The sequence below is a fragment of the Xiphophorus maculatus genome, chromosome 14 (assembly GCF_002775205.1).
Source record: "Xiphophorus maculatus strain JP 163 A chromosome 14, X_maculatus-5.0-male, whole genome shotgun sequence".
In the NCBI taxonomy this organism is placed as follows: Eukaryota; Metazoa; Chordata; class Actinopteri; order Cyprinodontiformes; family Poeciliidae; genus Xiphophorus; species Xiphophorus maculatus.
The window spans coordinates 2,754,629-2,770,946 of NC_036456.1; the positions used below are offsets into that span (position 1 = coordinate 2,754,629).

The following is a 16,318-nucleotide window of genomic DNA, read 5'->3' on the forward strand; positions in this document are numbered from 1 at the left end:
TCCTTTCCATTTTCTCTTTAATTCGTATATTTGGTGTGTATTTGCCTGATCATTTCGATGGTGGCGTTTAACATCTCAAATGAAAGACATCATTTGAGCTGTGACGTCATTCCAGTTAACAGACTACAAATAGATGGTGAAAGTTTATTTGTTATTATTATTTATTAGACTTTCCCAAAAGACGGGAGATTTATTTTTGCTTTGCTGTTTTATCTTTTATGCTCAAAGTAAAATGGCTACAGTTATTGTTCATATTACCCCTAGGATACTAAATTTAAGGTAGCCTTTTAATTTTGACAAGTATCTTAAGATTGAGAGTAATATCATCATTTTGGAGTGAACAGAGAGGTGGAGGTCATTGATGCTCTGCTCTAGGTGGAAAGTCGCTCAGTAGAGAAAATGTTGCGATGATTTCGGGGATGGCTTCCCGATGTAAAAGCTGTACCATTTTCATTTCATGTAAATAAATGAGCAGAAATACTCATTGTAGTCTTCATTGAGAAGTAGTGCAATGGTTTTCAGTGCCATCAAAAAAAAAATGCATACAGTCTGTGACGAAGTCCTCACCCCTTTAAGAAGTTTTATTTTTTCACACTTAAACATTTATGATCATTGTGCAATTTTGTCAGGATAGTGACATAATTATATATTCAAACATACTTAATAAAAAAAACCAATCAGTTTTTATTCAGGACTGAAACTGAAAGCAACCAGCCAGAGAAAATCTAATTTCCTACAGCCTTGAAAGCAGCATTTTATAGTACTGCCTGACCAGGAAGTCACCGGGATCTCTGAACCCTCTGTACGTATTTTTATTGTTAAAAATGATTTGAATAAGTTGCTCATTTGAAATAAAGCAGGACGCATTTCTGCCGTGTTGATCCTGAAGCTCATCTTGTCCTACAGCAGTTATTCACTGTGACTCTAATATCTCTGAATGTAAAGTGTTTTTATTGAGCTTGATCAAAGTACAGTACATGGGATCAATGAGTCATTAAAGTAATCTGACTAAGTGAAAAGTTTTTCAAAGCTTCTTACATTGTAACGCGTGGCAGCGCAAATTATTGTATTTCCAGTCCTAGTCGGTGTTTAATGATGAATACTGATTGCGTTTTCTCAGTATTTAGATTAAACATAAAATAATCTTTCTTCCTCTCGATGGTTTCATTCATTCTTTCAATCTGTTCTTCTGTCTCATACTTTATAAAGTAACTAAACTGTAATTTTTCCAATCCTTTCCAAACGCATAGTTGTTTATTATATTATTTCTTTCGTAGCAGGAGGAAATCCTTTTTGTTTTTTTTTTTTTTCTAGCAGCCACTTCTTGTGTTTCCCAGAATGGAGGTGGGGGACTTGCTGGAGGATTGCCTCAGCGCAGCGAAAGAACATCCGAAAAGTGTTGAAGTCTCCGACTCTGTGAAGCTGAAGTACAAACGTTGCAGAGGTCAGACACACGGTGGCGCTATTTGCCTTGTTTTCATCTGGGCTAAATTATTTGATTCTTTCTGGAGTTAAAGCCTCTTTTGTTTAAAGCAATCAAAACTTTATGAGCCGCATTTAGAGGCTTATCACATGGATCAGACCACGATCTGGACTTTGACTGGGCCATGGGAGCGCCTTTTCATAATTCATGTTTAGGGATTTGCATTGAAATGAACTGGCAAATTATTAAGTATGTATGGACATGCATACATGAACTATGTGTGAGTCTTTTTTTATGTGCACATTAATGTCTTATGATAATATTTTGATGGTACTGGAATAGATTTTTTCTGCCAAACTGGCTAAAATAAATCTTAAAGTTGAAATTGTAACCTGCTCTACATTAAGGTCTGGAGAACTGGAGAAAACCTGAACAGGGCTTCTATAACTGATGGATAGTAAAATCTGTTGAGCAGCTTTAGATCCGGGTTTTCTCGTTGTTTTCAACTCTTTTTTTCCTGGAGTCATGAAATTCCTCTTTTATGTCCTGTAGAGTCTCTGTGTGAAGAACTGGCCTCTCTGCTGGAGGAGGCAGAGCAGATGAAGTGGCCCTTTGTGCCAGAGAGGTGGCAGTACAAGCAGTCCATCAGTCCCACGGACAAGACCAACCTCAACGACCTCATCGGCAAAAACGTGCAACAACTCTTGGTAATTTTTAGACGGCTTATGCTAACGAACACAGGCTGAGAAAAGTTATGACCTTCACCTTCAGTTTATGCTTTTCTTTTTTTTAACTTTAGCAAACCTAAATGTTAGTCGTCAGACTATTTTTAACGCCAAAGACATGCTGTGTAAAATTACAGCAATCGGGTTTTTAAGAGAGAAAAAGCTATCCAAATCAACTTTATTAATACTTCAAAATATGAAATACAAACAAATAGTGTTGCACTTTCATCTCCTTTTCAGGAAAATGGTTCCATCACAACTCAGATTTAAAAAAAAAAAAAATCAGAATAAGAGTTAAAGGTCAAATCTCCAACAATATTCTTTACAACATTAGGCTTTAATTTTCTACAATATTGTGAAGAATATTCTTTACAATATTGTAGAAAATTTAAGTCTAATGTTGTAAAGAATATTGTTGGAAATATTTACCTAGAGCTCGTTTTTGTAAAAAAAAAAAAAAAAAAAAAGTTGACAGTTTCTACTCGTTTAGCTGCGTCTGATTCCAGAGGTTTTCTCTTTGCCCTCTCGCTTTCCGTCTGTTAAACTCCACTGACTGAGAGCGTTGACATGTTGCGTCAGGGTGCGTCAAGCTGCCAGTGGCGGCGTGTTGTGACTTTATGCGCCGTGCTTCTGTAATTAAGAGCATAATTCATTTATTTGTGTAACCTACAGTAAGAATCTGAGACGATGCAGTTCGGGTCAAGCAGCATTTACTTCGTTTCTAACTCGCTGCACAATTACGGTGTTCAAACAATGGCCCCGCCACCTAGTGGTCACAGGCAGTACAGCATGCAGTACTTTCCAACGCGATACCCCACAATTAAAGCAGACATGGCCCAAAAGGACAGTGGTAGCAGCGTACACGTTCAACACAGTGCTAGATAAAAAAAAATGTAAAAATAGCTGATACACTTAAAATTAGTTTTATTTGAACAGTGCAACAAAACGGCAAAAATAGATGTAATCCATAAGGGTATGACTATGTTTTTACAGCACTTTGAATCCACACACTCCTCTCTTATTTTAGTTTGTGTGTTTAATCTGCTGCCAGGATCTTCTGAAGTCCTCCATCATGGCTCAGGAGCCACAGACGTCCCTGGCAGTGATCTTCCTAGTGGACCGGTTCCTCTACTGGATCGATGAATCCACACGACTTCTAAAGATCACCAAGCTCCTAAACCGACACTACCCTGAACAACCTGTAGCCCCTCAGCTGATCATACGGCAGGCCAGGGTCTACCTTAACTCTGGTATTTATTGATGGAGGAATGGACTTGAACATATTGACTGGTGTTCTTATGCTTTAGATATAATTGGATAATTATACAAAGGTCAGATGGAACAGTTTTGATTTTTAGGTTTGTAAAATGCGCCCTAATAACTCGACTTTCATTGTTATTTAGCATTATTGTGTTTTGACTGTGAAACAAACCTGGCATAGCAACAAAAAATCACATCTGCACTGACAGGGTGGTATTAATTGGTATTAAGAAGGTTGAGAGCTGTTTTGATCATTTCATTAAGTGTTGTACTTTTTTTTATCCTGATAATTTTATATCTCATCTCCACAGGAAAACTTCAAAAGACAGAATCCATCTTGAGCAGTTTGATTTATAGAAATGGGACAACAGGTAGTTCAACAGAGCTTCTTATTCAGTTTTAAAGGATAAAAGTCCAACTCCAAGCATGAACCTGTCTTTGACATTCAGGTTGTTGGGTCTATCCTTGTGACAGTGACAAAGTGCTAGTTCAAGCTGTCAGTGTTCAAGTGCGTGGAATGGTTTTGCAAAAGTTGGGTGAGTTTAAAATTAGTAAGCAGTTACAATGTGTTTTACCTCTCACTACAACAAAACAACTTCTGGTTTTAAAGGGACATTGCTCCTGTATTTATTTCCAATCTCTAGCAGTTAAAGGTTTTTGTTTTCTGTCCTACTTTTACAATCTTTTTGTACTTCAGGCCTGTGGCTGCAGGCCGCAGAGCTAATCTGGGCTTCTCTGGTTGGCTACTACTCACTCCCTCAGCCTGATAAGAAGGTAACCTCAAAGATAAGACTGCTAAAGAGTGCGTTGGTACCCTATCAATCAATCAATCAAATTTTATTTGTATAGCACATTTCAGCTATTGTAAAGCTGTTGCGTTTACTAGCCTCATTTCCACATTGCTATAAACCTTTGTTTTATAGGGCATCGGAACCTCTCTTGGCTTACTTGCTAACATATTAGTGTCCATGAGTGATGAAGACTTCCATGCTTTTAAGACTAATCCAGATATTGAGTTTGTAAGTGTAAGAAACCACAAAAAGTTGTCTTCCTTGTGCTTTTTTTGTTATTCAGTATAACTTATAGTTGTTGCTAATTTTCAGCCATCTTTACTCGGGAATGCTGGGAGTCATCGTCTTCTTTCGGCCGCCCAGGCAGCTAAGATGGCGGTGGTGTACAGTCAGTACGCTTCACTTTACGTGCTGACTAATGTGGTATGTTGCACCTCTGAACACTCTCATGTTACCACGACCATTACAGGAACATTTCTCTTGTCAATAGAAGAGTCGGTTAGTTTTTCAACAGCCATCCAGGACTCAGAAAATTTCTAAATTTGATTTGGTTACGTTTCACATGCTAAATAAAGTGTCTTTTGACTTTTGTCATTGGACTGATTCATAAGTAATCAATGTGATAAGGAAGGATGGTCTGACTCTTATCCTAAAATGTTTCAATACACTGAGGGAATGATATGGTAACGTGATAAAAGAGAAGGGGAAAAAGATAGAAATTAGGCCACTGTGTCATCACATGACATTACACACTATAACTGACAACCTGCTTGTGGTTCAGCGGCAGCCATGCTAAATGTGCCGTCCTACTTACAGGCTGTGCTGAAAGGTGTCAACTAATAGAGGGAATGTAAACTTCAAGAGTAAAATGCTAAAATCAATTTAGAAACTGTTGAGAGTTTTAAACTTGACTAACGCTGGTCAGGACAAACCAGGTAACTATCTAAAAAACCTTGAATGGTCTGTAATTGTTTTTTATTTGTTTGTCTTTAGACGGCTCAAGGAACCTGCTTGTTGTCGTACAGCTTCTCACTAACATGCCCTCCCTCTCAAAGAACGACCTTCCTCCAGAAGGCTCGAGAGGCCTTCGCAATCGGCCTCCTCACCAAAGCAGAGGGCGAGCCGGTTACCAGCCAGCAGGAACTTCACACCTTCCTGAAGGCAGCCTATTCCATGACCGTCACTGACAAGTGGCTGGACGCTCTAAAAGATGTTGTAGAGGAGGCCGCTCAAGCTTGCCAGCAAGCTTTAGGATATTTCTACAAATACTGTGATTCCAGTACTCAAGACAAAGATGGCCTGTCTGTTAGAATCATGCAAGAAGTCACTAAAGTCAAGCAGCTGCTGGGTGTGGAGCCATTCCCTAATTCAGATAAAGGATCTTTTATTCCAGACAGCTACAGAAACGACAAAGATTACGCTGTAAATTTCACCCTGGAGGGTTTCTCAAAGATGTTGGAGAGATATCAGAAATTTCACGCATCACTGTGTGAGGCCACCAAAAGTTTCAAGGAGACTGAAGGCAAAGAAGCAAAAGTTTTAACAGCACTGAATTTAACTATGAGCACGGTCAAGTCACCTGCTTTTGATAAAGAAAGTTTATCAGAAGCGGTCAAGCAACTTCCAAGAAGCTCGGATTCATCCATCATGTCTCTGTCTCAAAACGTTGCTTCTGCTCCAATTCAGGAAAGCACAGACCTCCTGAGATCTCCTTGTCAAAAGTCTTCCATGAGACATTCAGGCTCTCCTGAGCCCAGCGGAGGTGCTCATAGCAGTGGCAGTGGACACAGAACAGGAAGTAGCGATCAGACCAATGTTCCCACTAACAGTGACGATGATAATGATGACAGTTTTTCATGCTCTGCTGATGAAAACAAGAAGCAAAAGCCAGAGAGCCACACCTCTGGCATCGCTTCATATCTAGTTCCAAAGTCCACAATTCCTAAAACCACGAGTCATTCTCAACAGCTTGAAGAAAGTCAAGCCAAAATAGAGACAGAAGACTTCGACACGGACAGCCAGTATCCAAATCAGCAGAACTGTGCCTCTGGCATCACTTCATTTCCCAATCCTAAAACCCCAAGTCATTCTCTACAGTTTAAAGAAAGTCAAGCTGAAATACAGACAGACGTCTCTGATCTGGACAGCATGACTGATGTTAATGGTGAGGAGAATGTAGGATCTCTGCATTCCCTGTCCCAGCTAGAACTCAAAGAAACTTCCAGCTCCTTTGGTGAGAGTTTTAGTTCCCAGTCTTCATGGGGAATAATCTCAACTGGCCAAAACTCTCCATTGTGGGAAAAAGTACAACCAGGTTATGTGTCAAAACCAAGGACTCGGTCTTCAGGTTCTGATGGGAGCTTCGTCATCGTGGAAACGAAGAATTCCGAAAGCAGCTCTTCACCTGCCAGCATCGCAGATCACAAGTCACTAGAGAGGCATGATGTTCACTCAAATATGAAACTGGAGGCCAATTCAAGACCTGTTAAACCTGCCTTAGTGGTCCAAGGCAACCCTTCACAGAGGGTTCCAGACCCAAACGCAACTACTGAGAGTTCTGAGAGCTCATACGATATGGTGGAGCTGAATGAAAACGGGCACCAAAGCAACGAGGTGACTTCTGCAGGAAAAGCACCTCAGAACAAGAATACTTTGTGCTACAGCTGCTTGTATCCCAGCACAACAGCTGCTCCTAATAGACAGTTTGAGTTGTCCCAGCATGATTACCAGGCTCTACTGGCTGGAATCTGCCATGAATGTCTGCAGAGGAGGCTCTACAGCAAGACAGAGTTGTTCCAACTCCAACAATTTCAAACTGCCCACAGTAAGTTTATCTCTGTGATAGCAGGAACTTCTCTTTATTATCTATGTAGATAATCCCAGTTGATTAAAATGTCATATTTGCCAATGCAGTTGTCATACTAAAAATATCATGCCTTCAAATACAAAAATATATATGCATGAGAATATAAATGAAAATGTTCTCAAAATATGTAACAGTCTTCATTGGCTTCTTGACTGATGCACCTATTTATAATTTCCTGCTGCTTTTAGTATTTCCATTAGTATTTTGGGTGTTTTTGTGCTGTCAATTTACCATTTTGTGTAATTTTAATTACATAGCACCTTCCACGGGTCATAAAACCAAAGTCCTGAAAACGTAATATATACAAAATCACACAGCATAAAGCCAGTCTGTTTATGACTCTTGTCATGAACAAAGTGTAAAGGTTTGCATGTCTGCAAATTATCCCCACTAGATGCTCTCCACCTGAAGTTCTCCAAGGCCACAGGACTGTGGACGGCCAGAGAGACCTGTGTTTACATCGGGCGTCTGATGGAGATGGAGGTGAAGGGCAATCAGAGAAGAGCGATATGGGTCCAGTTTTTGCATCAGGAGGAGAGGTTAAGCAGGTATGGCATGCTACAAAAATAATCATGCTATTCCCGTGCCGCATTCTGCTTAGAGCAGAAACCGTGGGCTCAAAAAGGCTGCAGTTTCAGATTTAAAATAGGACAGAATAGAATATCCTATCCCACGAATGGGGGAAATTCAGATGTATCAGCAGCAAGTTAAAAGTGAGTGGAAGCACAAAGTAGAAGGATCCATGATAAAACTCTTTTGTGCACCTAGGATGTCACTGAAGGAGAGCTCCAGTTCAGCAATAGATTCATGATTTGGGTGGAAGTACTTCTGTCCTCCACCTGGACAGGATCAAGGGGGCAACGCAGGCCAGACAGTGATATGAAGTCTTTTCAACAAAATGGTAGACATTTTGTGGCACCAATGGTGAGGACTGCTACCGCTCCTTAAACTGTTGTTTCATGCCAAAGGTCAGCTATAGCTAGGACACAACTAATCCTGCTGAGTAACAGCCATTATCAGCGATTCTGGCTCCTGAGGGCAAACAGGATGGTGGAAAAGACAAAAATACGTATCTGCTTTAAATCTACTACATTTAGCTGGTTTTTATTCTAGCTTGTCCTTAAGGACTTCAATACATGTTTCAAAATGTCTTGGATTTCAGTAGATGTTTCCAATTTCATCAAAATGCTTGAGACTGAAATGGAATGGCTACAAAATGGCTGCTGTTTCAAGGTGAATGAGAAGCATCTTAACGTTCCTCACTTCCCCAGTGTATATCTGTGTTTCCACGTAAAAAAAAACACTAAATGAACATAAAACTAGTTTTTTAAAGGGGCAGTACTATGTGTTTTCCAGTCACATAGAATTATTTTATAGCACAATTAAGTTAGTATGATACCGACAGTTGTTATTAAAATGCTATATATCTCAAATATGACTTGAAAGAAATTTGACTTCATGGTTTAATGCCTTGAAATTGGTTATCTGTCTCTTTAAAAACTCCTCTTCTTTCTGAAACTCCGCCTTCAGGAAGTCATCACAACATGGCTCCTCTATTAACCCTTTAGCAACGTTTTTTACCAGCGTTGCACTGAATTAGCTCGTATGATGAACTTAGCAGATGCAGAATTTCACCAGGTGTTTGCTAACTGCTACTGGATAGTCTGAAGGAGCTGAGTGGGGTAGTTGGGAGGGGGGGTGGGGGGGGGCTGCTCTATGAGGTAGAATACCAGAAGTTTGGAAACTGCAGCTCTGAGGAGGCGATGCTCAGTCCCCACAAAGGTTTTACACTGCTGAATGGTTGCCACGAGAGACAAATGATTTCTCAAATAACCAAGGCAACCCCTCAGGTATGTTCTATGATATAATAACATTATATCATGATGTAAAGCTAAAAATGTTGCTTTTACATACTACTGCTCTTTTAACCGTTTGTTGTCAACAAATTTACAAAATAAAATAAGGTGTATATTCAGTGGAATTGTGTGTAGAAATTTGATGGAAATATTTTTAACTAAGATTGTGACACAGGATAAAAAGGTTAAAAAAAAAGCTGTTAATGCTTTTTCAGTTCTCTCTAATAGCCTCTGATTGGTTTTTCTGGACATTTTCTGCAGTTACGTGGGGAAGGATTACTTGAAGCCAAGAGAAATCCAGTATCACCTGAACGACGTGGCGCGCCAGATGACGGCTCAGTACTATGTGACTGAATTCAACAAGAGTCTCTACGATAAAGAAGTTTTGGCTCAGATCTTCTACATTCCCTCCGACGCATTGTTGGCGAGTGCAGTGTGTGTGTGTGTGGCTTTGTATTTGATCAATTGTAAGGACCGTCTTCCTAAACCATACTAGGTTGAGGGGATCCACTGAGAACAACTGTTTTTGGGCCAGGAGTAAGATTTGGGTTTAAGGTGTGAATTGAGTTTAGCATAGGTTTAGGGTAATCATCCAGGTTTCCAAGACTAACCCGTAATCTACCTAACTGGTTGCATTCATCAGGATTTATGCATAGATATTGTTGAGTATCATTAGCATAACAGTGGAAATTTACCCCGTGGTGTCTAATGATTTTACCAGCTTAAAGCATATATATGCTTCCCATTGGTAAAGTGGAAGGTTGGTGTAAACAAGTGGATGATAGGTGCAAATGCAGCAAACAGAAGCTCTGTGTTGTTATGGACATGGCCTGAAATGACCCCCAACGCCTACGTTTCTTCCTGAGCAACAACAGATCAGTTCGTCTGAAGAGATTCAAAAGTTTCAAGATGGCCTCCTCCATTTCTTCTTTGTACTTAGATTCTAAACGGAGGTGAGATTGTGGGCTGCATCACCGTGGAGCCGTACATGCTTGGAGACTTCGTGAAACTCACCAACAACACTGGGAAGAAAGAGATGTCCGTCGAGGCGACGAAATATGGTCTGGCTTTTGGACACTTCACCTACCTGTTCTCTGGTCGCCAGGAAGTTGTGGTAGACTTGCAAGGTATCAATTCAGTACATAACTATGACTCTGCACAGAGAGGAACACAGAAATCGTTTGCAGCCTTCAGGTGTATTATACTGGATGGGAAAAAAAAGAGTTGGCACTTTTGTCTAGATGAGTTTATTTGTATAGGGCATTTCAGCAACAAAACATTTCAAGTCATGGAGACATCAAACAGTCAGCGATTATGAAACAAGCAATGAAACATTACATTTTGCCACATATCATCAAAATCATCAAGCAAATACACATCAACTATGTTGGTCAATTTTTCTCTTACTACTAATCAAAGGCAACTCTGAGCAGGTGGCAATTTTCCTCTTCCACAGGATGGACGACTTCCAGTGGGAAAGGTCTGACTTACCTCACGGACCCCCAGATTCACTCCACCAGGACCCCTAGAGGGCCCTCAAACTTTGGTGAAAGGGGGCTGGCAATTTTCCGGAAAGAGCAACATGGACCAACCTGCAACGAGATCTGCAACCTGCTCAGACTCCCTCCACTCCCCCAGCAGTTCCATGTTTAAAGAGCTGGAGACTACATGCTGGGGGTGTTTTTTTATGAATTTATTAGCATCAGATGTTTATAGAAAATACGTCCGACATTACCCTGAATATCTGCATATGTTTATTGATTCAACGCTATTGTCAGATCAGCCAAGACTGAAAGCAAGTAGTTTGAAACTCAAAGCTGTTTGTAAATTGCTTAGTACTTCACACCATTTTATCATCATCTATATTTCTCAAGAAAAGAGTGTTAAATCTGCTTTTTATTGTAAGCATTTGTATTGTTCCTTTGTTCAAAGCATTAACAATTTAAATTGTTTTTACTCCAAGTATAATTCTTCCACTCCAGTTGAATTTTCTTATCAACATAGGCTAAAAATTATATTAAAACTTGAAAAAAAATCAGTTTTTGGATGAAGAAAAAAGACATTTTATTTGAGTGAATTTTCATTTAAAAATGCTAAAAGAAAAAAAAAAGAATAGTCTGTGTTAACATTGGAATGCAAGAATGTAGAAGCAGTGACTTCAATGAATTTTGCTGATCAGATCGTCGTTCCTGACATCAATCAAACATCCGGTGTCTGAAGGTTTTGTCATGAGGGCCAAAATAGTCAAACTAAGGTATTATCAAGCTACGTTTTTTTATTATTAATTCTAAAATGTTGTTGAAGCAATGAGTGGGGGACTAATGTCTGTGCAAGCCAGACCTGAAACAAAGACCATCAGAAAGGTTAAACAAGTTTTATTAACACAGCAAAATAAATGATCGATAACTTCTATTGGTCAGCTTTCTGGTCAGACTCTCTGAAAAGAAAGGAAGGTTAATGACTGGCCAAATGCACAGTAAGCATTGTGAAAACAGGAAGTACAGGAGGCTGGGACATCAGCAAACTTGAATTCTCAGAGGATTCGAATATGTCCTGTTAGCTGGAATCTTTTCACCCACAGGATCGCATAGAGGTGAAGACTGTACGCTGGAAACCGGAAACGACGATGTGACAAACAGGTCAGCAACAACGTGGGCCGATAGATCCAAAATCCGCGGGGCAGTATTCTGAATCCAGCTGCATAAAGCAGAGTAAAAGCCAAAAGCAGAGTAAATTACGGGCAGGTCAGGGACACGGTCAGCAACAAGAACATGGAACAGTCAAAGGCCGCGACGTGGATGACGATAGACAATGTCACCCTGAGAAATCCCAGAGTCGGAGTTCAGATATGCAGAAGCACAGATGAACGCAATCAGCAGCCAGCAGGAGAGATAAGGGCAGAGCAGAGAAGAAGAAACTTCACCTGTCACAACAGGAAGTTGTGTGACACCTGTCTGCTTCTGAGTAAAAGTTGCAGGGTGGTTTTTGCTACATTCACTGCAAACAGAGCCAAAACAAATAGATTTTATTTCTATGTGAAAATATCACCCTAAAAGATTTTTTTTTTTAATTGTTTGGCGCAGGGGTAAAGCGTACATCTATGTACGGAGGCCTCAGTCCTTAACATGGCCGTTGAGGACTGAGGCCACAAGATCTATGGACACTCCTGTATTAAATGAGCTCCCAGTTCACTCTCATAAAAACTAAAGATACTTACAACATACTTTTTAAGTTTATTAATGTGTCAACAGACAGATTGGTCAAGATGGGGTGACGTGACGTGGGGTGAGGTTCATAGCTGGTGAGGCATTGACTTAATCATAATCATATTTACAAATATAGACAAATAGCATGTTATTGTTTACATAAGGAAATTTCGCGCATGCAGACAATGCTGGAGGGCAAAAAGACAATTTTTCATTATTCATTTCACTACTGTATTGCTGTTACTGTCTCTTATTCTGCAGTTGTGGAGTCACAATGTCTGGGATCATGAGCGCCCCCTGCCATGAGGCAAGAGAACTGCCTACCTCACCTCGAATCCGTGCTCTGCCGTTTCTCATCGCTCCTCAGCACACGAATCACGTTACACACACAGTGGGTGGCAAAAAGCACCGTACATTATATACTGTATATCCATCCATCCATCCATCCATCCATCCATCCATCCATCCATTTTCTGTTCACCCTTAGTCCCTAATGGGGTCAGGAGGGTTGCTGGTGTCTATCTCCAGCTATGTTCCAGGCAAGAGGCGGGGTTCACCCTGGACAGGTCGCCAGTCTGTCTCAGGGCAACACAGAGACAGACAGAACAAACAACCATGCACACACACACTCACACCTAGAGAGACCAATTAACCTGACAGTCATGTTTTTGGACTGTGGGAGGAAGCCGGAGTACCCGGAGAGAACCCAGCATGCACAGGGAGAACATGCAAACTCCATGCAGAAAGACCCCGGGCCGGGAATCAAACCCAGGACCTTCTTGCTGCAAGGCAACAGTGCTAGCAACTGCGCCACTGCGCCAGTCAGTGTAAGTTAAATTATGGAAAATCAATTCATATATTAAATGTTTTTTAACCATTTTATTAGTGACATACAGACAGGAGGAACATGCTCCCATAGAATGGCAGCCAGTGCAGTTAGCCAGAGGTTGCGCAATCCCACGGCTTCACTTCCGAGCATTTGAATGGGAAAATGCAAAAATTCAGGGATTTTGAAGAAGAAATAATCAAAATTGGTTAAGCTAAATAAAAAATGAATACTTTACAGTACAAACCACAGGGTGAAAATGGCAACATTAATTATTTGATCATTATATTTTTCCATTATGACAGGTGAGGCTCTGCCTGACCGCACGTCCCTGGTCAAGATCATAACGTAAATGTAGTCAAGTTAGCTACAACAAGCTAATTTTCATCTTGCACAATCTGCACAAGTTGGTGTTAATGTATTATAATTGTGTTCACGTTAAATTTAACTCAGCATAATTCTCCTGCAGGTGCTTTAGTCCTGTGACTTCAGTCACACACACCCTGAGTCATATGACTGTGGTTCCATCCATCAGCTCAGATCCAGTCCTGAGGTTAGGAGCCTCCTTCCAATCAGAGCACAAACAACACTGTTCACCCCTGACCCACTGCAGTCCCATGCTGGAAGCCAAACCACCAGCCGAGTGAAAAGTCACATATTGAACCAAAAGATACGTGTATTTCAAGTTTCTCTATTGTGAAATCCATTTCAGTATTTAAGGAAGTACAAGTAAAAACCTGCTTTAAACGTGTGCTCTGAATGGAACATTAACCAGCCTCCTGTGAATAATGCAAACGCTGGCTTTTATGATGTTTTATTGCAGCGTCACTCTGAGAACAACACTTGTTTCATTTATGACCTCAACCTGCGGCCAACTGTCAGGGCTGGAGCTAAAACCCGGAATCACGGCTCTGCGTGTCCGAGACTCGGGTCAGAGTCTATAAGAAGGAGATTCCTCACCTGTGACAGCAGAGTGAGCAGATCAGGCGCATCGAGAACCATGAGACTCCCAGTCCTGCTCACATGTCTGCTGGCAGCCTGCCTGGCAAAAGCGCCCCATCCATGCGGTAGGAGGATACTTTAGTTTGATTAAAGCTTTATCTTAATCTGCTTTCTCAACATTTCTTCATCATGTCTCACCTTTTCTGTGTTAGACACAATCGTGCTGTTATTTAAACCATTCTTTTTATTGTTGTAATATGAAAAATGTCACATTTTTGTTCGACACAGAAAGTCCTCCCCTTCTCACCGGAGCCCTCACCGTGGTAAGCCTTTCTTTCTGCTGCACAATCAAGCGCAACCTGAGCAGAGCTTCTGAGTAAATGTGTGAATCAGGATCACTTACACTCTGACTTTCCAGTCCACGCAGAATGAAAAGCTGTTTACCTTCGCCAAATACCTGTATGATGCACTGGGACGCAGAGTGAGACTGCTGGAGCTGGGCACCTACGAGAATAAAACATTCACCTACGACGTTCTGCTGCACTACAGAGAGGTGACCAGAGCATGGATAGCTTGTGTCTTTGTTTTAGCAGGAAGTGACTTTTGATCCGAGCTTTTTAAAAAAAGAAATGGAAGTTTGGAAACACTGCGGTAGAAACATTTCTCTCACGATTTTCCCAGCAAGTGGAAACGGTTGCTTAGATGTAAAGCCAGAAAGATTCCAATATGATTTCAGGAAATCACAGTTTGTTGTCAGCGTGAAAGTTTTCTCACAGGAAACAGCTATACATAATAAAAAAAGAACTAATCACAAGGGCAGCGTAATAAAATGGAGCAATGGTAAATGATTACCTCTGGTCAAGCCCATGAAGAATTCCATATTCTGTTGTTGAGGAGCAATGATCAGTTTGTAATGCCAGAGATGACAGAGATGATTGGTGAACTTACAAATTCACCAATTTGGAAACAATTCCTTTTGAAGACTGTGAGTCACATGACTGCGTGTGATGGCTTCAGTCTTGAAAACTTATAGAGCATGTTACACGAATACCAAATTAAGCATCCTGAATGAAACCTCGGGGTGGGAACCTTTTTGACACACTTCCAGGTCAGCAACAAAAATTTACATGGACCTTAAAGTACCGGGTCTGACACCAGAGTACAGCACTGCCTCAACTTCCATCACTTAATACAAGAGAAGTCATCTGGCATTTATGGTCTGCTTATTCCAATACACATTATGATGCCCTTAAATGTGTACATTAGTACATTCAGAAGGCTATATCCATTCTAAAGTCAGCTACCAATCTGATTACTGATTTGCCAGTACTGGCCCCAAAGGCCCCCACATAGTCACATGGATTCAGAGCAGATGTCCACCAGACACAACCACGCTAAGGCAAATATTTACAATGGTGTATGCGTACCAAGTGTCACACAGTAAACAGCTTGTTGGGAAACCTTGTTTGCAACATCGAGCTGATAAGGTTGAGAGTTGGCACAAACAGTCACAAGGATGCACAGACTTGTTTGAAAAGTGTTCTGTAAGAATCTGAAAGAATTGACCTGAAACTGTCCCTCCTTACTTTCCTGATCAGGCTACCATGTATGAGATCCACTCTCATAACCGCACCTGTAAGAAGATGCCTCTGAAGGTAGAGTTCTACCCTCTATCTATCCCAAAAGACGCCACTCTGCTGGGTCAGGTTGTGGTGGGAAGTTCATCCGGACCTGGACAAGGCCTCTTGGTGAACAGCTGGATGGGAGACCTACCAGACAAGTCAGGTGAGAAGGCGTCCTATGATAATGACCTCCTCGGTTCTTCATTCATTCAGCCAGCTTTAGCAGCTCACCTTTTATCTTCTGTCCTTCCAGGAAAGTACCTATCAGTGGTCACTGAATTTGGCTGCATTCCTGTCAGCACTAACTACCAAACCAAAGAGTACGGATGGATGCTGATGAGGTTGGTTTTAGCATCGTGACCATGATAAAGCTCGAGCTGACATGTCTGAGCTCTGCCTTATGATTCCTGCATCTGTTTCTCTGTTAGCTTCTTCGACAACGTCATTGGGATTGAAGATCCTAATCTCCTCAACGTCCCCAGCTTCTGCTCAGAAGGGGAGGGAAAGGAGGAGCAGACGGAACCAGTAGACTTCTTCAACTTATTTCAAAACAAGAAATGAAAACCTCCTTCAATTGTTTCATTTCATCTAACTCTGGTGTCTTGTTTGACTCTCAGTTGAGACCTCGGTGCATTCGGTATTTCTCTCAAGACAGATCAGTTTGTTCAGTTCACTGCACTTCAGTTCATTTTTCTTTACACTGATGGTCCGATGAAGAATGTCTCTCCAGAACATGAGCAAGAATAATAAAAGTAACTTTCTCTTCATTGTGGTTTTGAGTCTTTAATTGATTTGTACACA

General features: G+C 41.0%; 2 protein-coding genes across 7 annotated transcripts; both read left to right on the forward strand.

The window, feature by feature from the left end:
• Positions 1–720: 720 nt before the first annotated feature.
• On the forward strand, positions 721–10,877 carry alpk1 (alpha kinase 1). Of its 6 annotated transcripts, none has more exons than XM_023346556.1 (14): positions 721–802; positions 1,315–1,444; positions 1,976–2,130; positions 3,200–3,398; positions 3,720–3,779; positions 3,858–3,944; positions 4,106–4,182; positions 4,332–4,427; positions 4,512–4,622; positions 5,193–7,023; positions 7,460–7,613; positions 9,183–9,360; positions 9,862–10,048; positions 10,378–10,877. In XM_023346556.1, exons 2-14 carry the CDS (start codon positions 1,339–1,341, stop codon positions 10,572–10,574), a joined length of 3,438 nt encoding a protein of 1,145 aa, XP_023202324.1. In that variant the 5' UTR covers positions 721–802; positions 1,315–1,338; the 3' UTR covers positions 10,575–10,877. The 6 variants fall into 6 exon arrangements, 5 of the variants coding, with proteins under 5 accessions (XP_023202324.1, XP_023202328.1, XP_023202329.1 ...); XM_023346560.1 differs by having other exon boundaries at positions 9,183–9,345; XM_023346559.1 differs by having other exon boundaries at positions 758–802; positions 1,338–1,444.
• Positions 10,878–13,877: 3,000 nt separating this feature from the next.
• LOC102220589 (ependymin-2-like) lies at positions 13,878–16,284 on the forward strand. The gene is made up of 6 exons (XM_005800033.2): positions 13,878–14,020; positions 14,184–14,218; positions 14,314–14,448; positions 15,494–15,680; positions 15,771–15,858; positions 15,946–16,284. The coding sequence occupies exons 1-6, from the start codon at positions 13,954–13,956 to the stop codon at positions 16,076–16,078; spliced, it is 645 nt and encodes a 214-aa protein (XP_005800090.1). The 5' UTR covers positions 13,878–13,953; the 3' UTR covers positions 16,079–16,284.
• Positions 16,285–16,318: the final 34 nt, after the last annotated feature.

What these genes read in the sequence shown, in the direction of transcription:
- alpk1 (XM_023346556.1), top strand. Translation starts at nt 1,339, where the DNA reads ATGGAGGTGGGGGACTTGCTGGAGGATTGCCTCAGCGCAGCGAAAGAA. An exon ending in TTATAGAAATGGGACAACAG is followed by an intron (nt 3,780 to 3,857) that starts GTAGTTCAACAG and finishes TTTGACATTCAG; the next exon opens with GTTGTTGGGTCTATCCTTGT. An exon ending in ACAATTTCAAACTGCCCACA is followed by an intron (nt 7,024 to 7,459) that starts GTAAGTTTATCT and finishes TATCCCCACTAG; the next exon opens with ATGCTCTCCACCTGAAGTTC.
- LOC102220589 (XM_005800033.2), top strand. Translation starts at nt 13,954, where the DNA reads ATGAGACTCCCAGTCCTGCTCACATGTCTGCTGGCAGCCTGCCTGGCA. An exon ending in TTCTGCTGCACTACAGAGAG is followed by an intron (nt 14,449 to 15,493) that starts GTGACCAGAGCA and finishes TTTCCTGATCAG; the next exon opens with GCTACCATGTATGAGATCCA. An exon ending in TACGGATGGATGCTGATGAG is followed by an intron (nt 15,859 to 15,945) that starts GTTGGTTTTAGC and finishes TTTCTCTGTTAG; the next exon opens with CTTCTTCGACAACGTCATTG.